Raw genomic sequence first — 19,984 nt, forward strand, 5'->3', positions numbered from 1 at the left:
TCAGTTCTGAAAGGTTTATTCCTTGTCCTAAAGCTGTAACTCATGTTTGTGGAATCCCGTCGGTCATTGGGAACATCTTTCCTGCTTCCGAAGTCCTGTTCGAATGTTTTTAAAATAGGATCCCTATAATGTAGAAACAGGCCCTTTTGCTAAACAAGTCCACACCGACCCTCCGAATAGTAACCGACCCAGACCTATTCCCCTACACTTTATTTCCTCCTGACTAATGCACCTAACCAAGAATTTGGAGGAGCCACTGGGGCCAACAATTTTAAAGATAACATATCACCAGGTTATGATCCAACAGCTTTATTTTTAAGCACTAGCTTTTGGAATGCTGCTCCTTCATCAGGTGGTTGTGGAGTACAACGTTATAAGACACTGAATTTATAGCAGAAGATTACAGGGTCATGCAGTGATATATTGAGCAAACTGAATTATTAAGTCTTCCATTTTTTAGAATGTGTGCAAGTTTCGGTTCAATGCAGACAGTCAATACATGTAATATTTTGTAAATTCCACTTTGGAAATAGAACCAACCTGGCTCAGGATTGGGATACAAACGGACTATCATCTGAGCTGAAATGCCACTTTTTGAATTAAAACATTAAGTTACCTTGAGAAGGTGACTTAAAAGAAGTTCTCGGATTTGCGTATTAATGAATTGAAACTTGCAACCCATTCGATAGATGAAAGACTGAATCCAGATTTATTTAATTTATTACTGTGTGACACTGTCGTCGTTTGCTATCAATTTTGTGTCTTATGATCCTGATTCACCACTACCTGCTAAGGAGCAACGCAGCGAAAGCTAGTGCTTCCAAATAAATCTGTTGTACCATAACCTGGTGCGTGATTTTTAACTTTGTGCACCTAACATACACATCCCTGAACACCATGGGTAATTTAGCATAGCCAATTCACCTAACCTGCACAGCTTTGGATTGTGGGAGAAACCCACGCAAATATGGGGGAATATGCAAACTCCAAACAGATATTGTCCGGGGCTAGAATCGAATCCGATCACTGGCACTTTGAGGCAGCAGTGCTATACAATGTGCTGCAACTTCTCATTCATCTAAACTCCAACAAATATAATCCGAGCTGACTTGATTCCTTTTGTATATCAGTCCTGCCATTTCAGGAATCAATCTAGTAAATTTTTGCTGCGTGCCCACTAGAGCAAGAACATTCTTAGCACAGTGGCTCAGTCATTAGCACTACTGCCACAGAACACTAGGGACCTGGTTTCAATTCCCGCCTCAAGCGACTGTCTGCTTATGGGTGGCATGGTGGCTTAGTGGTTAACACTACTGCCTCAGCGTGCCAGGTTCGATTCCAGCCTTGTGCAATTGTCTGTGTGGAGTTTGCACATTCTCCCCATGTCTGTGTGGGTTTCCTCTGGTTTCCGCCCATAGTCCAAGGATGTGCAGGTCAGGTGAATTGGCCATGCTAAAATTACCCGTAGTGTTAGGTGCTCTAGTTAGAGGGAAATGGGTCTGGGTGGGTTACTCTTCGGAGGGTTGGTGTGGACTTGTTTGGCCGAACAGCCTGTTTCCACACTGTGGGGAATCTAATCTAATCCTTCCTCAGGTAAGGAGGCAAAGACTGTACTCAATCTTCCAACCATGGCCTCTGCAATGTACTGTACAACTGCAGCAAGACTTCCCTGCTCATGTACTCTAATCCTCTCAGCATGAAGGCCAATACACAGTTTCTTTGCTGTCTCCTGCATCGAGACCTGGGTGGAATTTATCCAGTTAGTGTAGGCTTCTGGAGAGTGTTCCTGAACAAAGAGACCTAGGGGTATAGGTGCATCCTTCCTTGAAAGTGGAGTTGTACATTGACAAGGTGGTAAAGAAGGTGTTTGGCAGACTTGCTTTCTTCGGTCAGAATACTGGGTGTCACATTGTGGCTGTAAAGTTATTGGTGAGGCTACGTTTAGAATATTGCTTACAATTCTGATCTCCCTCCTCTGGGGAGGATGTTGTTAAACATGAAAGGCTTCAGAAAAAGCTGGCAGGGTTGAAGAGTTCGAGCTATAGGAGGAGATGAATAGAGTGGAGCTTTTTCGCTTGGAGTATCAGAGGCTGAGAGGCAACAAGGAACAGGAACAGGTCCTTCGACCCTCCAAGCCTGTGCCAACACCTTTTGTCATTCCATACTAAAACTGTCTTCACTTACAGGATACATATCCCTTCATAGATCTTTGTAAAATCACGAGGGATATGGATAGGGTTAACAGCCAAAGTCTTTTTTTCTTGGAAAAGGGGAGTCTGAAATTAGAGGGCAACAGTTTAAGACTGGAGGGGAAAAATTTAAAATGACCTAAAGGGCAATTTTTTCAGGCAGTGCATAGTGACTGTATGGAATGAGCTGCCCGAGGAAGTGGTGGAAATGGTTAAAATTATGACATTTAAAAGGCTTCTGCATGGGTACATGAACAGAAAGGATTTCAAGGGATATGGGCCAAATACTAGTCAATGGAACTGGATCAGTTTCGGATATTTGGTCAGCGTGGATGAGTTGGATCAAAGGGTCTGTTTCTGTGTTGTATAACTCAGTCTGCACACTCACTTCCAACGACTGGCATATAGGGGACACCCAAATCTGATTTAACATCGCCCTTTCTCATGCTTAGACTTTGTTGTCACGTGTACTCAAGGCACCATCTTAGGTACAAGTAACTAGGTACAGAATCATAAGAACAGGGTAACATTCCAGTCTTTCAAAAGTGTTTAGCCACTCTGGAATTGCACATGCTACAAGGGTCCAATCGCCTCCTCTTTGCCATACTTTGTCCACACAGACTATTCCAGGCTGGCCCACACTAGATCACCCACCCCACCGCTGAAAGAACTGCTGTTCCTTCAGATCTACCCGGTGTATGGATTCAGGCCTAACGCATTGCTGCAGCTATCTGATGCCAATCACAGATGCTGCCTTCTCCATCGACTGCAGAGGCTCCTTGCTGTTGAAAGCCAATACCAATGCTGCCTCCTCGAGTCCTGCACTGAACGCACCGATGTCGAAGACAGCCATGCTGGTGCCAGTACTCAAAGTGTGGAGCTTGTACTGGTGCACTTTAATCTATTTTCTCTCTGCTGAAGAGGACAGGGCAATCACATAATTGCCTGTATCCCATGAATGTTGAGCTGTTGCCTCCAGTGAGACATTCCCTCTGTCGGGGTAACACATATGGAATATTGCACTGTGCCCTCGCTCTTTTGTAAAAAAAAACAAATTTCCAGTCACAGTTCTGCCTATTGCACACTGCGCAGTGAGATGCAATTCCAAGATTACACTGATACCCAGCATCTGAAATACCAATACAGTTTTATTTCCTTGCACATTTTCTCTTCTTTCCATTGAACCAAGCAATTGCAACATTGCTTTCACGCATCTTGCGAAAAAAAAGCACTCCACTGACTGCAGTGCAAGTCCTTCAAAAGATTTTTAAAAAGAGAGAAATGTCGAAATAAGGAAGTAGTGTGCAGATTCTTACAGAGTTTCTCAATGCAATTCACTCACTCTGTTGGAGAGGCTGCTAGCTTCAGGACTGTTTCTTTTCTGGAAATAATTGACACCTATCCCTTCTTGTGGTGAAGTGTAATGTGCGAACATCAGCTGGATTCTCCCATTCCATCAACACAGTAAGTAACTCACCAAATGATTTATTAAATGTCTGAATTCTGGCACAAGTTCATTAAGACACATTGTCCGATGGTGTAGCATTTCAGTGCTTTACTTGACCAGTCTTTCATTAGAGTCGCTGTCTAATTAGTGCATTTTTCTCACACAGTTTAAGATTTATTGTTTGTGATTTGAACCTTTTTTACTTTTAAATCTGACTGAGTGTAACTCCATTCTTAGCATTATGTTTGGCAACAAATCCTTCCCAATGGGATGATATGTGAGGGGTGATCATTTACATTAAATCAGGGCTCAGCAGTGACAGTGTTAATGAAATGGTGCAGTTTTGATGGATGTGCACTCCTTTGTGGCAATCTATTAAACAACGTGTCTTTTCTGCAACACACTTTAATCCTAAAATAAACGTAATACTCAACATTTTATCATGAAACATTTTATCTGTCTGTCTATCTATCTGATTACTATTGTCCAAACTATCCATCGATCCTATCAAATCTACCCTCACATACATAATTTCTTCACTGAGACTCCAACTTACCTGGAGTGTACATGAAATGAAAGAGATGTTAATGCTGCTTTTCCAGGCCAGGAGTTAAATTACATTGTTTTGAAGCTGTCATTTACAGAAATACATTTTTGTCAGATATCCTTACTGAAAATACTTGCTTCAATAAAGCTTGACTCAGTTATTTCGAATCTTCAGTTCCTCCTTGAGACCAAGGACAGCTGGCGTCTAATTTCACACAGTACATTTTCATAACCACAGCATTCATTCAGAGAACAAGTCTTTGAGCCAACATGTCTTTAAATTGTGCGTTTCCAAGCATCGTTTCATAATTAGGAAAGGAAAATAGTTTAGTATAATTCTGAGAGAAAAGAAACAGAAAGTGCTGCTTTCGCAAGAGAGGAAGGTTAGAACACGAGTGGGCGATTCAACCCTTTGAATCTGCCATCCCATTGAGTATGATCAAGGCTGACTGAGCACTTCAATTCAATTTACACACCCTATTCTCAAATAGGGAGAATATTGAAGTGTTATGTGCGAAATCAATATTGGAAGTCAGAAATCTCTCAGCCTCGACCTTAAACATACACAGTGATGGAATGATCCAAGCCCCTGAAGGTACAGAATTCTGAAGGATTACAATCCACTGCGCAAAACAAACAAATTTTCATCTCGGACCAAAGTACCACTTTTTTCAAAATCCTGCCTGGCTCTAGTTGCCCCCAAACCGCAAACATTAAACCCGTATCTACTATGTCCCTCCGTTTAAGGGTTGTGTTACTGTGTTTTCAATGATATCATCGCTCATTCATCCAAAACCTCAATAGCACAGGCCCAGTTTGCCGACCCTCTCTTCATAGAATATTGTCCCCGTCCCATGCACAAGTCTGGTGAATCTTCATAGCCCTCTCTCCGCACGGAAATGACCTCATTCTGGAGATAAGGAGACCCAAACTGCACACAGTCCTGCAGGTCCATAGACGAGTGTGTTTGAAACAAGACTTCACTGCTCCTGTGCTTAAATCCTCTTGTAATAAAGGTTAATATTCCATTAGCCTTCCAACAAGCATATTCTGGCAATGAGCAATGCATCAAAGATCTCTACCATAACAGTGCCTCTATAATCCTGGGTGACTTTAATTTGCATTTGGACTGGACAAAACAATGTGGTAGACTATTTCCATGAGCATGTGTGTGTTTGTCATTTATTCATGTCTAAGTTGTGAGTATTGCTGGCTGGCCAGTATCTGCTGTCCATCCCTAGTAGTCCTTGAGAAGGTGGTAGTGAGCCACCTTCTTGAAGTTTGTGTGTGTGATTGAGGAAAAGATGGTTCTTTAGACCAAACCTTGAAGAACCAACCAGCCAACAAGGTGTTCTAGATGGGATACTTTGCAATGAGAAATGATGGATTAATAAGTTCGTTATGTGCAGTTCCCTTGGGGAAGAGTAATCATAATATGACAGCATTCTTCATCAAGTTGAAGGGCCAAGTTGTTGAACTAGAAGCTGGCACCTTGAATCTAAATAAAGGAAACTATGAGTATAAGAGACACAAATTTGCAAGGATGGATTGTGGAGCTTTATTAAAGTGTTTGATGGTGGGTAGGGTTCAACTTGGATATACCATCTTTCTGAGATAAGGAGACCCAAAGTTCACACAGTCCTCCATATACAGCCTCAGCAAAGTCCAGTGTGTTTGGAACAAGACTTCACTCCTCCTGTTCTCAAATCCATAAAAAGGGTTCATGTTTAAAGATAGCATCCTGTGAATTACTCATTCCTGTCTGATGCAAGTTAAAAAAAAGAGGAAAGGTGGCTCTGCTATGAGTTTCAAAATTGGTGATTGAAAGTACAGAACCAAAGAGCAGAGATGTAAAATTGCTTGAGAAAAGGAAACATCCTCAGGATTCGGAGCATTTTAGAAATCTGCAAAAAAAAAAGGAAAATAAATGCTCGAGAGTAGAAAATAGTGCAGGAGAGTAAATTTGTAGTGAACATAGAAATTGGCTGTAATAAATAAAAATATAAATATGTGAGAACAACAAGTTTATAAAGATAAATGCAGATCTAGAGCAGCAAGAATCCAAGTGAAATTATGTTGGAGAACAAAGAAGTGACAGAAGAGTACAACTCATATTTTACTTCTGTCTTCACAAACGAGGACTCAAGGAAGTGGCTGAAATGTTAGAGAACTAGGGGTTGAGTGAGAGAGTAAAAGTGAATGAAATCAGGATTAGAACGGAAATGGTGCTGGGGTAAATAACGTTAAAGGTAGAAAATCAATGATACCTGATCATCTACACCCCAGAGTAGTGAACGAAGGTACCCTGGAAACATTACTTGCATTAAGAACAAAGGACAGCACAGCATAGGAACAGGCCTTTCAAACCTTTCAAACCTCCAAAACTCTGCCAACACATTTTGCTCTTGTGTATTAGTCTGTGTCCCTCTGCTCCTTCCTGTGCATGCATTTGTCCAGGTGTTTCTTGAATGCAGTTATTTTGTCAGCTTCCACCACCACCTCTGGCAATGGATTCCAGGCACTCACTATCCTATGTGTGAAAAGCCTGCCTCGCAAAACTCTTTTAGACTTCCCTACCCACCCTTCCCCAGTACCTGTCTCCTAGCAATTGAACCCTCCACCCAGGGAAAAAGCCTCATACCTTCCACTCTATCCATGTCATTCACAATCTTATAAATATCGATCAGGTCGTCCCTCATCTAGTAGTAAAAAGTGAGGTCTGCAGATGCTGGAGATCAGAGCTGAAAACGTGTTGCTGTTTAAAGCGCAGCAGGTCAGGCAGCATCCAAGGAACAAGATTCCTGATGAAGGGCTTATGCCCGAAACGTTGAATTTCCTGTTCCTTGGATGCTGCCTGACCTGCTGCGCTTTAACCAGCAACACATTTTCAGCTCGTCCCTCATCTACCTGCCTTCCAGTGAAAATGAAACCAGTCTATCCAACCTTTCTTCATAGCTAAAATCCCCCATAGCAGGAAACATCCTGGTAAACCTTTTCTGCATCCTGTCCAAACCATTCACATCCTTCTGATAGTGTGGTGATCAGAACTGTATACAATATTCCAAAGGTGACCTAATCAAAGTTGTATGGAGCTGCCTATCCCTATCCTCAATGCCCCTCCCAATGAAGGCAAGCATGCCGTAGGTCTTTTTCGCTAGCATATTATTGCACCTGCCACACATATGTTTAAATTCTTAAAATCAGCAAAAGAACTGTGAGGTGAACCTTAATAATGATGCACAATAATACTCGTTTATTTGGCATCATTAATATTGGAAAAATGAAGTATACCAGAAACTAATGATACACACGAGAAACTATCTTAAACTTTACTTAACTTTGTATGATCATATACCACCACACTAGAACTTGGCCAGGCTCCACATGGTGATGTCGTCCTATTCTTCCAATGGTCTTGAATGTGTCCTCTCTTTCAGTGGTGATTCTCGAGTTTCCATGATGAGTGGGGTTCTGTGGCAATTCTCACCCTTCTGAATCGTCACGCCCCTTTGGGGTGGGTCTTGAGGATCTGCCAATGGATTGATTAGGTTTGATTACCTTTTTGATCAGACCCAACAAGGTGTTGGCACATTCATGATAGTGTGGCCCTTAGTTGTCCATTTTAATAAGTGCTGGGTGCACACAGCTCCCTCCATATAAGGGTGCTGTGTGCCTCCATGTCTAGCGAATGACTCGATGCTCCTGATTGTCCTGGGGTGACATTCCATTGACCCATTCAGTGTCCCAACTCCAGCTGTTTACTACAGGGCCTGCAGCTGTCAGGTTTGTTTGCAAACTGTCTGTGGGCAGCTGCGGACTGTCTGAATTATGCAGCATGTGGATTGAGACAGTCGCTTTAGTTAAGGCTGGGTTCCATTTCCCAGCATACTTCAATTTATGGCCACTATATTAAAGTTCATCATAAATGAATTATTTTGGGCAGCCGGTCCAGTCACACTATCTACCTGCACTGCCACCTTCAGTGATCTGTTGACCTGCACACCCAGATCCCTTTACATTTCAATACTCCTGAGGGTTCAGCCATTCATTGTATATTTTCCACCTCTACATAACATTCCAAAATGCATCAACCCACATTTGTCTGGATCCTCCATTTTTCAGTTTTCTTCCCATGCTTTCAACTGATCTATATCCTGCTGTATCCTCTGACAATCTTCCTCAATATCCGTAACTCCAACAAACTCTGTACCATCTGCAAAGTTATTAATTAGAACTGCCACGTTTTCCTCCAACTCATTTATGTAGATCACGAACAGCAGAGGTCCCAGCACTGATCCCTATGGAACACCATTAGTCACAAACGTCCAGTCCGAAAAGCATCCTTCCACCACTACCTTCTGTTTCCTATGTCTAAGCCAGTTCTGTATGCGTCTTGCCATCTCACATTTGATACCAAGTAACATTACCTTTTTAACCAGTCTGTCATGAAAGATCTTGTCAAAGGCTTTACTGAAGTCCAAGTACACAATATCAACTTCTCCCTCATCAATCATCTTTCTCTCCTTCTCAAAAACTCAATCAAGTTAGTGAGGCATGACTATGGTATCGATCGCAAATAAGTCAATATGCTTCTAAATGCATATAGATCTTGTCCTGGAGAATTATTTCCAATAAATTTCCTACCGTCAGCATGGGACGCGCAGGCCTATAATTTCCTGGATTATCCCTGATAGCCTTCTTAAACAATAAGGTAACATTGGCTATTTTCCAGTTCTCTGGGACCTTACCTGTGGCCAAAGCAGATACTAAGATGTCTGTCAATGCTCCAGCAATTTGCTCACTTACCTGCCTCAATATTCTGGAATAGATCCATCAGGGACCAGGGACATAGCTCCCTGAATAGTTTTAAGATACGAGCATCCCTTTTTAACTGCAACTTGGCTTGGTTTAATGATCATCTTCCAAAATTTTGTAGGCCTTAGAGCATGTCCAATAGATTGCAACTCACTTTTCTTTTTACATATCCACAGAAGCTCATTTTTTGTATATTTTTGCTTTCACCATAAATTTTCTCTGTTTTGAGCACCGTCTGTGTATTCCTGAAGGATGTCCAAATCTCTGATTGACCTTTGTTTTGAGTTGGACAGCACTCATTGACCACCTTTCCCAACCATGGATGATTCTGCTTTCTTGTTGAGTTCTGCTTTTTAACCTGAATGTTTTTTTTAAATTGGAATTAATAGTTTTGAGACATCTGTTTCAAAATCTGAGCCTGCTTATCAACCGAGATTCTCCTTCCTCTCTTTGCGTAGCCTCCTCCTATAATGATTAGAACGAGGTCAGCCAGGTGGACCTCATAGAATCTGAGTTCCCTGATTGGGGATGATGATCTAGTCCAATCTGGGAGTCCTGACTGACAAATATAAGTAGAAATATCAGAGCTTCTGTTCACATTTGGCGGTGGTTCAGTTTAGCTGGGTCAGTTTCATGTACTATGCATGTGTAACTATTTCAGTGGTGAAAAGAGAAAAATGCACTGTTGAAGTGATTCATTTGCAAGAGCTGTCTTTGAATTTGTGGCATCATGCTGTTATTAGGAAAGCATGACTTGTGAGATCCTTCCAAAGACTGGGCCCAGTATATCAACAAAATGACATTGGGGCAGATGAAAAACAATAAGCAATTGTCCTGACATAGATTCTACATTTTCATTTAGAACCTCACCCATCTCTTGTTTTTCTCACGTCAAGACATTGTTGGTTTTGAAGAGGCCCTCTTCTCCCCTCATTTACTCTTTTGTCTTTCATGTACTTTGAATTCTCCTTAACCTTATCTGCCAATGCCATCTCATGTACCCTTTATATACTGCCGACTTTTCTATTAAGTACACTGTGACACCCTGTATAATCCTCAAGGAATTCACTGGATGACAGCTACCTATACATGTCATTTGCCTCCTTCCTTTCCAAGACCAGGGCCTCTATATCTCTAGTCGTCCAGGGTTCCCTACTTCTGACTGGAACGTGCTGGCCCTGAACTCACTTTTGAGAGCATCTCATTTATCAGATGTCCCTTTGCCTGCAACCAGCTTCCCTGAATCAACTCATGAAAGTTCCTGTCAAAGTCGATCAAAATTGACCTTGCTCCAGTTGAGAAATTTAAATTGTGCACCTTTTCTCTTCCATAGCTGTCAAAAGTAATAGAATTATTGTCACCATTCACAAAGTGCTCACTTACTAACACTTCTAAGACTTGCTCTGCGTTATTTCTCAAGAGGAGGTCAAGATTTGCGCCTTCTCTAATCGGGCCATATACAAACTGCATGAGAAATTATTCCTGAGCACATTCACATTTCTCTCCAAACAAGCCCTCAACACCATAGCAGCCCAGGTCGATGTTAGGAAAGTGAAACTCTCCTATTATTACCATTCTATTATCCTTGCAGCTATCTATGATCTCCTTACATATTTGCTCCTCAATTACCCACTGTCTATTGGGAGAGGCCTATTGTAGATGGCATTAAAGTGATCTTGCCCTTTTTATTTCTCAGTTCTACTCAGCGAATCATCCCTCAAGAATGTTCTTTCTCAGGACTGCTGCAATGTTCTCCGTAATCAAGAATGAAATCCATCCTCTCTTGCCTCGCCTTCTATCCTTCCTGTAATATCTGTTCCCTGGAAAATTGAGCTATAAGTCCTGTCCCTCTCTCAGCCATGTTTCTGTAATAGCTGTAATCTCACAGTCCCATGTAACAATCCATGCCCTCAGTTCAGTTGCCTTATCTATCAGGCTTCCTACCTTGAAATAAATGCAGTTTAACCCAGATTTCCCTTGCTTTCTGTTATGCCCGTGTCTGTTCTGTCTAGTATTAGGATAATCAGCACTGCCTTTGCTTTTTAATTGCTGTCATTCCCTTCTGTACTGTGAGAAACAAAGCTCACTCAATTCAATAATTTCAGTCCGAGACAAGATCTGAAACAGTAGTATTGTTTATTACGCTCTTGCAAGAGGGGTGTGATGTCTACTATTTACAAGGTAGTCACTCACACACCAAGTTTAACGAGTACACAATATTTATGTAATTCGTTTCTCTTCCCTCCTCCCATTGCTCCTCCCCTGTTTATATCTGTCACTACTCTAAACCCTATTTAGCTCTGAACGTATCCGGCCTTGTCTGTTGACAAAATGCTTATCTCTGACCTCACAAGGCAGTTTGAGCACATCCCTCTGTAGTCTTATTGTTATTTATCCTTCTTCACTGCCATCTGTTTCCATGCTAGCCAAAGCAACATTTCCTTTTATCCTTTGCGCAATCTGAGCCTTATGATCTCTTGATTGTGATTTGTTCTTGTTTTTGCAAAAGCGGGAAACAGATGCTTATAACTACTGTTTGTACAGGCATATCTAACTTAACCCTCTCCCCTCATAGCATCTTATCTATTTGTCTGTAGCATCTACCATTGTTTGCAGGAACATTTCATTCTTGTGTGCACATTTTAGCTAATGTAAAAGCAATTATATATGTCCTTCACATAGTTTTCATTCTTGTTAACTCAGCTCTTGGCTGAAACAATTATACACTGGTGTGAGTTCATTTATCTTGCATAAGTAATTATGATTACAGAAGTAACACCTATATCCCACAATTTCCCCCTTTTTATTTAATTATCATTTGTTATCTTCTGCATTTTTCTTATATGTCGCTTCCAAATTGACGAGCATCTTTCCCGAAATTTCACTTATTTTGGAAATCTCCCTGAGGTCACTTATTCCTTCATTGTTTAACAGGTAGAGCCCTTCTCTCCGATTGCTCTTTAGGGGCATCCGTTTCATTAAAGCTGTCTCAATCAGTCTTTGGTTGAGCCCTCGTATACAGAGTATGATGCAACAGCCAATGGCTACCGATACCCCGGCTACTACTATCAGGGAAGTAAGGGTGGAAACCACTACCCCATTCCATTTCCAAACCATGATTCAAGTCATCCTGTGAGAGATGTGTCTACTCCTGAATTCTCAGCCAGTTCTTCTGCTAAGATAGTCAATCCCCTTAAGGCCTGAATGATTGAACCATTAGTGTTATTAGGAATAAAGGTACAGCAGCTTCTTCCTAACATAACACACATACACACCTTTTTTCTGCTAGAATCATATCAAGGGTCATTCTGTTTTCCCATGCCATGCTACTTGTCACATCAAGCTGTTCTGCTATTCCTTTAACTGCATCTCTTGTATAATTTATAAATTGCTGCTGATTATAGAAAATGTAATTTATCCAATCTACATTATTATTAATCGTTACCCACCAGAAGAGAGCTGGCTCAAAGCCTGCTGCAATCTGGTTGCAAGCCTTGAACTCATCCGGTACCCCCCTCTTGGACTCCTATGGAGTCTAGATAAATCCTGCCATCAATAGAGGTGTCTAATAATGACCTTTTACTTCTTCCCTTTTTTTCTACTATCTTTTCATTCTCAAATGCCAGGGTAAATGGAATTGTCAATTGTACAATTGCGCATATCCCTCTCCAATCCAGAGGTAGGGTGGGTCTCAACATTTTGCCTCCACAGTACCACCACAGATCCACTTGGGGAACCTTTAGACTGAGTAGTTCCCTCCCTTCTCCGTTTCGGTAACATTTTTAATCTCTGTACATAATTTCAGCTGCCCCAAATCTCTAGACCGACTTGTACCTCGTCTACGCACACACAACGTGTGGTTTCCAACTGCGGTGGAAAATGTGGGGGGGGGGGGGGGGGGGAGGGGTTGGGGGGGGCAGACTTTTGCATTTTTCTTCTCCAAAGGTGGGAACATCAGAGATAGGGAGGTACAGTTCCTATCATTCCATGTAGTCTCATCCTGGTACAGGGCTATCATACATTTCATGCCATTCCTGCCTCGCTTCCACCCAAGTGGAAAGAGAACTACCTGGGCCACTGGCCCACCGGAGGCAGTAGCATAGCAATTACTCTTGTTTAGACTTTGTACAGTATACTTTACCCATTCAACCCAGGCATTTGCATCCCCGTACTCAGTTTCTATTTTGTGGTTTTCTCTTTCGTTAGGTATATTGTGTTATGCTCTTTATCGGGACAATCGAGAGCTGGTCAGAAGGGGGCCTGGTGTACTGTGAAGAGACGAATATAACAAGTATATCCCCAAGGCCATCCCTAAAGGACTTAAGATGTATCTCTGAGCTGCAGTACTGTCTCTGATTATCTACATCCCCACAATTTACTAAGCTTCATGCATCAGCATCTATTACTTGCTGATTATCAGACTCAGGAACCGTTAGTAACACGTATGAAAATAATGTTTGTCAAAATCCCAATACTAAGAGAGCTTGTATCATAACCCTAAGCATCTCCAGCATTCTAAAAATCGTGTTGAAGCACCGAAAGACTTCATATACAATCCCATAGAAATAATCCCGCCCTCGCGTTCCCACTGTATAATCCGTTACTCAAAGTCTCTTTAGTCTGAGTTTCAGTAGTTCTTGCGTTGATTCGGCTGTCCGGACTTCTTCCTCAACTGGAGATTCCACTGGCCCTTTCATCCGAGTGTAGTGAGTCCAGCCTTTCTCTGCCGTTCTTGTCTCCGTTTCGGTAGTCAAAAGAGCCTGGTACAGCCCTGCCCAGTCCGTCTGCAATTTAGTGTTTGTCCAAGATTTTACTAAGACCCAATCTCCCGGTCGAATCGGATGAACAGTGAATTCCAGGGGCGGAGTCAGTGCCAATAGACCCTGTTTCCTGAGGAAAGACAAAGAGGAGGACAAGCCCAGTATATACCTTTTAAAGAACAAATCTTTAGTTTCCGGGATTGGCAGTGACCAGAGATAGGAGCTTTCCGAAGACCTGGGACAGTAGGTATTAAGGAATAAACCACCGCTTCCTGTGGATTCAGGGCAGCTTCTTTAGTTACCTCATCGGCCAGTGATATAGCTTTCCATTCTGTAATTAAAAATGAATTAATGCAGTCATGTTTTATTTAATCATGAATCAATATGCCAGGTCACTTAGAATGTGTGAAGAAATCCTGCCAATTAATATTGATTCAGGCTCACACAATCGATTTATTATAAATATTCATTATTAATTAAACAGCATATAAATAAAATAATCATTATCTGTAATTCAGGGTGGAAACGCAACAAGTGTGACCTCAACCTTCTCTTTCATCTCCCCAATGCTTTGGATCCCACGTCCCTATCAGACCAGATTAAATCCTCCCGAGTGGCTCGAGCAAATCTCTCTGCCAGAATATTGGTCCCCCCTCCAGCTTGAATGCAACCCATCCCTCTTGTACAGGAGGTCTAACTGAGCGATATAAGGCACTGAAGAGGTGATTGGCAACGGAGTTGGAGAAAGAATGCTTCCATATGTGGTGCAATCTTTAAAAACATCCCAGCTCAAATGGCAACATCCTGGTAAATCTTTAGCTGTATCCTGTCCCAAAGCTATCACAGTCCTCCGAGAATGTAGATTCCAGAACTGCACACAATATTCTTGCTTTGTGACCTAACGGGCGTTTTATACAGTTCCAGCGTAGCAGATAGATTTCGTGGTATTAATTCATAATGTTGCAGAGAATATCTCTCGTACTGATTAAGGAGTCAAAATGTGAACAGAGCAATATCTATTCAAACATATCAACTCCACGCAGCAGCTAATGTTAATGCAGTTTGCAAATGCTGTTGGTGCCTTTGGCCTGAGCTGGGCACTGTGAGGGATAAAGCGCTTTATTTCCTCCTTCAACTTCAGTCTGATTTAGTTCCCTCCCTTTCTCCTTATTCTCTCTCACTTTTTTAATGTCAGCATTGCCCTTAACGGCCATTGTTTTTTTTAAAATAAATACTTAGCCACTCGGATGTTTTCTTTGTAATGGAAAAACGTACACATAGTCAAGCCCATTCATACCAGTGTCTTTTCCTACTGTCTCACTATAGCTACAAATAGAGAAAACCACTACATACATTTGGGGGAAGAAAAGAAAATAAAGAGTGCTTTGAACCAAAAAGGCACAAGAGAGAAAGATAAATGAGGCATCACCACCACCCCACCCCCCACCCCCACCCAGTGCCTCTTGTGATGCAGAGGTATTGTCTCTTCCGCTGAACCAAGAGACCAGGGTTCAAGACCCACGTGCTCCAGAAGTATTCAATAGCAACTCTGACAAGGTTGGTTAGAAATAATGTTTTAATAAAATGAACCCCCTGCCCACTTCCATGCTTGGCTGTCACTGTGGCGAGAGCAATTACTGTCTCCTAATGCTATCAATGCCTTTAGAGAGAGAGGTGATCACTGCAATGGATACAATGCTTTATTCTCCCCCTAAGTCCATTTTGGTTTGGCCATTTTCCCTACATCCTCCACACTTTTAATGGTTTCTATGGTCAGGTCAATTGCAAATTGGTTATTTACTGGTGGCGGCTCACAGATAGAAAATAGGGGAGAAAATTTAAAAAAAAAAATGTAGGTTCAGAGATTTTGGTGGTTGGCAAGCTGTGTGTAATAGCACATCTGGGTTAAAAGAAAATTAAAAATCAGACAGTGTTCTGGTAGTGCTTTGTCATTTTAAAAACAAAATGAAAGGCAGGGTGATTTGGTGATGGGAAAATCATTCAGTTAACGTGTTAGTACTTCTGGTAATAGAAAAAGAAAATGAAATCAGACCCAGTGTCCCTCTTGTGCAGTTATGTTCATATCCATGTGTCCTTAGAAAGGGAGCACACCGTGTCCATTATTTCTCTCGATTTTTTTCTCTTCCACCCCCTCTCACCTTTGATGGTTTATATTGCCCAGAATGGGCTTTGCTTGTCAATATCTGATTGGCTGGTTAACTGGCGACAGTTTATGGATAAAAAAAAAGAAAACGTCATGGTGATTTGAAGGTGGAGGAAAGCAATTTGTTTGGTTGCGTCCAACTTGAACTGCACTGGCCAGTCATCCTAGCCCGACCCAGTCTCCTTTGCCTGTATTAGGTCGCCAAGCCCTCTAAACGTTTCCTAGCCATGTATCTATCCAAAAGTCCTTTAAATTTTATAATTTTTACCAACTTTACTACTTCCACTGCAGCACATTCTATATAAACACATCACCCTCAATGAGAAAGAATTGCCTCTCAGGTCCCTTTTACATACTTCCCCTCACCTTCAACCTATCCCCTCTAGTTTGAGATTCCGTTCTCCTGGACCTCGGATGGCCTGGCCTGCTGTGCCTTTCCACACTTTTCGACTCTGATCTCCAGCATCAGCAGTCCTCACGTTCTACTGAGGGAAGGACCTTTCCAATGCACCTTTTCTATGCCCCTCATGATTCTATGAACCTGCATAAGGTCACCCCTCAAGCTCCTACAATCCAGCGATAAAAATGTTCTGGAATCAACCGCTACTGTTCCAGTCTCCGCATTATAGGAAAGACGTCATTACTTTGAGGGGGGGGGGGGGGCGCTGGCGGTTTACAGAGGAGATTCACCAAGATGTTGCATGGGATGGAACATTTCAGCGTTGAAGAGAGGATGGGTTGTTTTCTTTGAATAGAGAAGGTGGGAGGTTTGGTAAAGTTGTGTAATATTGAGGGGCATGGATATGGGGATAGGTATCAACTATTCCCTTTAGTCGAAGGGCCATAAACAAGGGGTGGCATCAATTTAATGTGAAAGACTGGAGTTTTAGAAGTGATTTAAGGATCTGTTTATCACTCAGAGCACATTAATTTCTGAAATGCACTGCTTGGGAGGCAGGTAACGTCACTATCTTTAAGAAGTACACAAATATCCATTTGATGTTTCTTCACTTTCAAGGAAATGGGCCTACAGTGGATATTTGGGTAGGGGTGTGCGTTTTGGTAGTACAGGCTTGATGAGCTGGATGGCCTCTTCTTTTTTTGTATGCATCCGGTTCCTAGAAATCCCTTCCATCCACCAATTCAGGCAAATCCTTACCATCCCTTCCTTTGTTTTTGTGGAGAACACAGTTACATTCTTACGCTTCCCTTCTGATCCGAATTCGTTGGCTTTCACTGAAACCGTTCCAAAGTTAGCCGGATATACAATGCGGAGTTCGGTGCTCCTCTGCTCTTCGATCATTTCTGTCAACCTGGCCAGCTTCCCAACACACAGTGATCTAAACTGGGTTTTTCTCCTTGAGCAGAACGAGACCACACTGCTGTGACTTCGGTGCATCTCTGCCTCAGTGCCTTCATGCTCATTGTGATGGTGGTCATCATTGTCGAACACTTTAAAAAAGGCTTGACACTGACAGGTAAAATGGCCATTATTGCTTTAGTTATAAATCTTAGGTGTTCCCTTACACTTCTTTCCGTTTTCTGCTTTGGTATTTTCCACATTACATTGGCGGGCAGTTAGCTGGGCAGACAGTTTGTTAATGCAGGCTGATGCCAATTCATAGGTTCGCTCCTAACACTGGTTGATGTTACCATGAAGGACACCCCTTCTCCTGCTCATCCCGCGCCTGATGTGCAGTGACCCTCAGATGAAAATCCAACCCGACCCTTTCCTTCCCTCCTCTCCCTCCAGCAAGACAGCAGCCCCATGATCCATTGGTAGTATGGCCTTTCCAAATGTCTTATAAATGTTCTAGCTGTAACTACATCTACACTTTCCTTTAGCAGTTCCACCCTGATACCAATCACACTCTGTGTGAAAAAGTCACCCCCCAAGTCTCTTTAAATCTTGCGCCTTTCTAATTTCACCTTTGTCCTCTAGGTTTGAATTCCACTCCCCTAGAGAAAATATCTTGGCTATTCCCCTTATCTATGTCCCTCCCTTTTATTAAGTCACCACTGAACCTCTTCTGCTCAAGGGAAAGAGGTCTCAATCTATCAAGCTTCTTAGTCTCACTCATATCCTCCAGCGCCTGAAACATGTTTGCAAATCTTTCCTGCACCCACTCCAATCTAATAATATTGTTCCTATAGCAGGGTGACCAGAACTATCTACAGCCATCTAAAAGTGGCATTATCAACGATAACATCAGATAAGAAGCATTGTTTATTTTCCTATTGGAATTTTCGAGTGCTACAGTTGCAATTGGAAATTAGGTAAATTCTAGAGAGTGTGTTATATTTTCTCCTTTAATCCGTTTTCCACTCAATTATTTTCAGATAGTTAAGTCTATCTAAACCTTTAATTTCTCATTCCTCCATCCATAAATTTAATGTTTGTTCGCACTCCCTTCAATGATGAGCTCATCAGTATATCACCACATGGTTGAATATTGTTACACAATGGACTGTGGTGTCCAAATATTTTATCATGGCAAATGCAGGAAATCCTCAAAAACAGATGAAAATATGTTATGCATTTCAGCAACTGAGCAGATGGAAATATAGCCCTATACTTTCTCTCTCCAAGACAATTACACAGTCAAATAAACATCGAATTGCTAACTAATGTGCACAAGGAGGTGATGGCCTAGTGGTGGTTTTACTAGAATTATTAATCCAAAAACTCAGCTAATGTTCCCGGGAACCTGGGTTCAAATATCACTACAGCAAATGGTAGAATTTGAATTCAATGTGATATGAAAATCTGGAATTTGAAATTGGAGCAGCTATCATTGGGAAAAGATATCTGCTTCATTCATTCCGTTCAGGGAGGTCAATCTGCTATCCTTACTTGGTCTGGCCTGCATGTGGCTCCAGCCCTCCAGCAAGGTTGACTCTGAATTACCCTGTGAAATGGTTTAGCAAGCTAATCAGTTCAAAGGCAACAATGAATGGGCAATAATACTGGGCAGTCAGAGGCACCCACATTCTGTGATAACATGCATAAGGTCATCCGCATCCCTCTGCACTAAAACACTCTGCAGATTCTCTCCATTTCGAGAATGGCCCTTTTTAAAAATGTTTTCAATGTCACACTTAACCACATCAAATTCTGTCTGCTACATGTTGACCCATTCACCATTCACATCTTTCACCAAGTAAAGGGATCAAAATTGTAGACCATAAGAGCTAAAATGTTTTTATGGCTGGTCATGTTCAGATTCCAGTTAAAGTATCCCCGTACTTTGGATAATGGAATAATCAGCATTGGTAACATTCACAGAATGTTAAGGGGGAAAACATTAGATTGTCATTTCTCAAACTTTTTTAAAAGCTCTTAAGTAAATAACGATCTCATGGATGTTTAAGTAAAGCAGGAATACTCTTTACTTTGCAATGCATGCCCTCAAACCCCTGAAGTAGATGGCTCCAGTTATCAATTTATTTGGCCAGACTGCTATCTTTATCAAACACCCCAATACCTACCTTACTCCTGACTGTCCATTTACTCAATCACTAGCAGGTACATTCTCTGCTGAGCTAAACGGCTTAATTAGATTACTTACAGTGTGGAAACAGGCCCTTCGGCCCGCCAAATCGCAACTCACCCAGACCCATTCTCTTACATTTACCCCTTCACCTAACACCACAGACAATTTAGCATGGCCAATTCACCTAACCTGCATGTTCTTGGGGGAGGAAATCGGAGCACACCCACGCAGACACGGGGAGAATGTGCAAACTCCACACAGTCAGTCGCCTGAGGAGGAGAATTGGACTTGGGTCTCCCGTGCTGTGAGGCAGCAGTGCTGACCACTGTGCTACCATGCCGTCCATACGCTCTGCCAAACTGTGCCGGATGTGGAAGGATCCTTTGGGGCCTTGAATGGAAGTGAGGGTTGGGGTTGCTGGCGGGGGGTGGGGGGGGGGGGGGAGTGACAGGTTTTACATCTCTTGTGGCGGCAAAGGAACGTGCCATGTGTGGTAGTTAGTCTGGTTGGGCGCATGGACAAAACAAGGGAGTCATAGAGGGAATGGTCTCTGTGGAATGATTTCTGCA

The 19,984-nt window shown here is 42.1% G+C and overlaps 2 protein-coding genes across 2 annotated transcripts in view; both read right to left on the reverse strand.

Moving 5' to 3' along the window:
* The window catches only part of LOC132837378 (histone H4), a 565,847-nt gene that overhangs the window by 88,242 nt on the left and 457,621 nt on the right, over positions 1-19,984 (reverse strand). The window lies entirely within an intron of this gene.
* The window catches only part of LOC132837379 (uncharacterized), a 317,230-nt gene that overhangs the window by 31,789 nt on the left and 265,457 nt on the right, over positions 1-19,984 (reverse strand). Inside the window, exon 2 of the mRNA XM_060857047.1 lies at positions 9,271-9,292. Within this exon, the coding sequence (XP_060713030.1) occupies positions 9,271-9,292 (22 nt within the window). The remainder of the gene's footprint in view (positions 1-9,270; positions 9,293-19,984) is intronic.

Source organism: Hemiscyllium ocellatum, chromosome 49 (assembly GCF_020745735.1).
Source record: "Hemiscyllium ocellatum isolate sHemOce1 chromosome 49, sHemOce1.pat.X.cur, whole genome shotgun sequence".
Taxonomy (NCBI): domain Eukaryota; kingdom Metazoa; phylum Chordata; class Chondrichthyes; order Orectolobiformes; family Hemiscylliidae; genus Hemiscyllium; species Hemiscyllium ocellatum.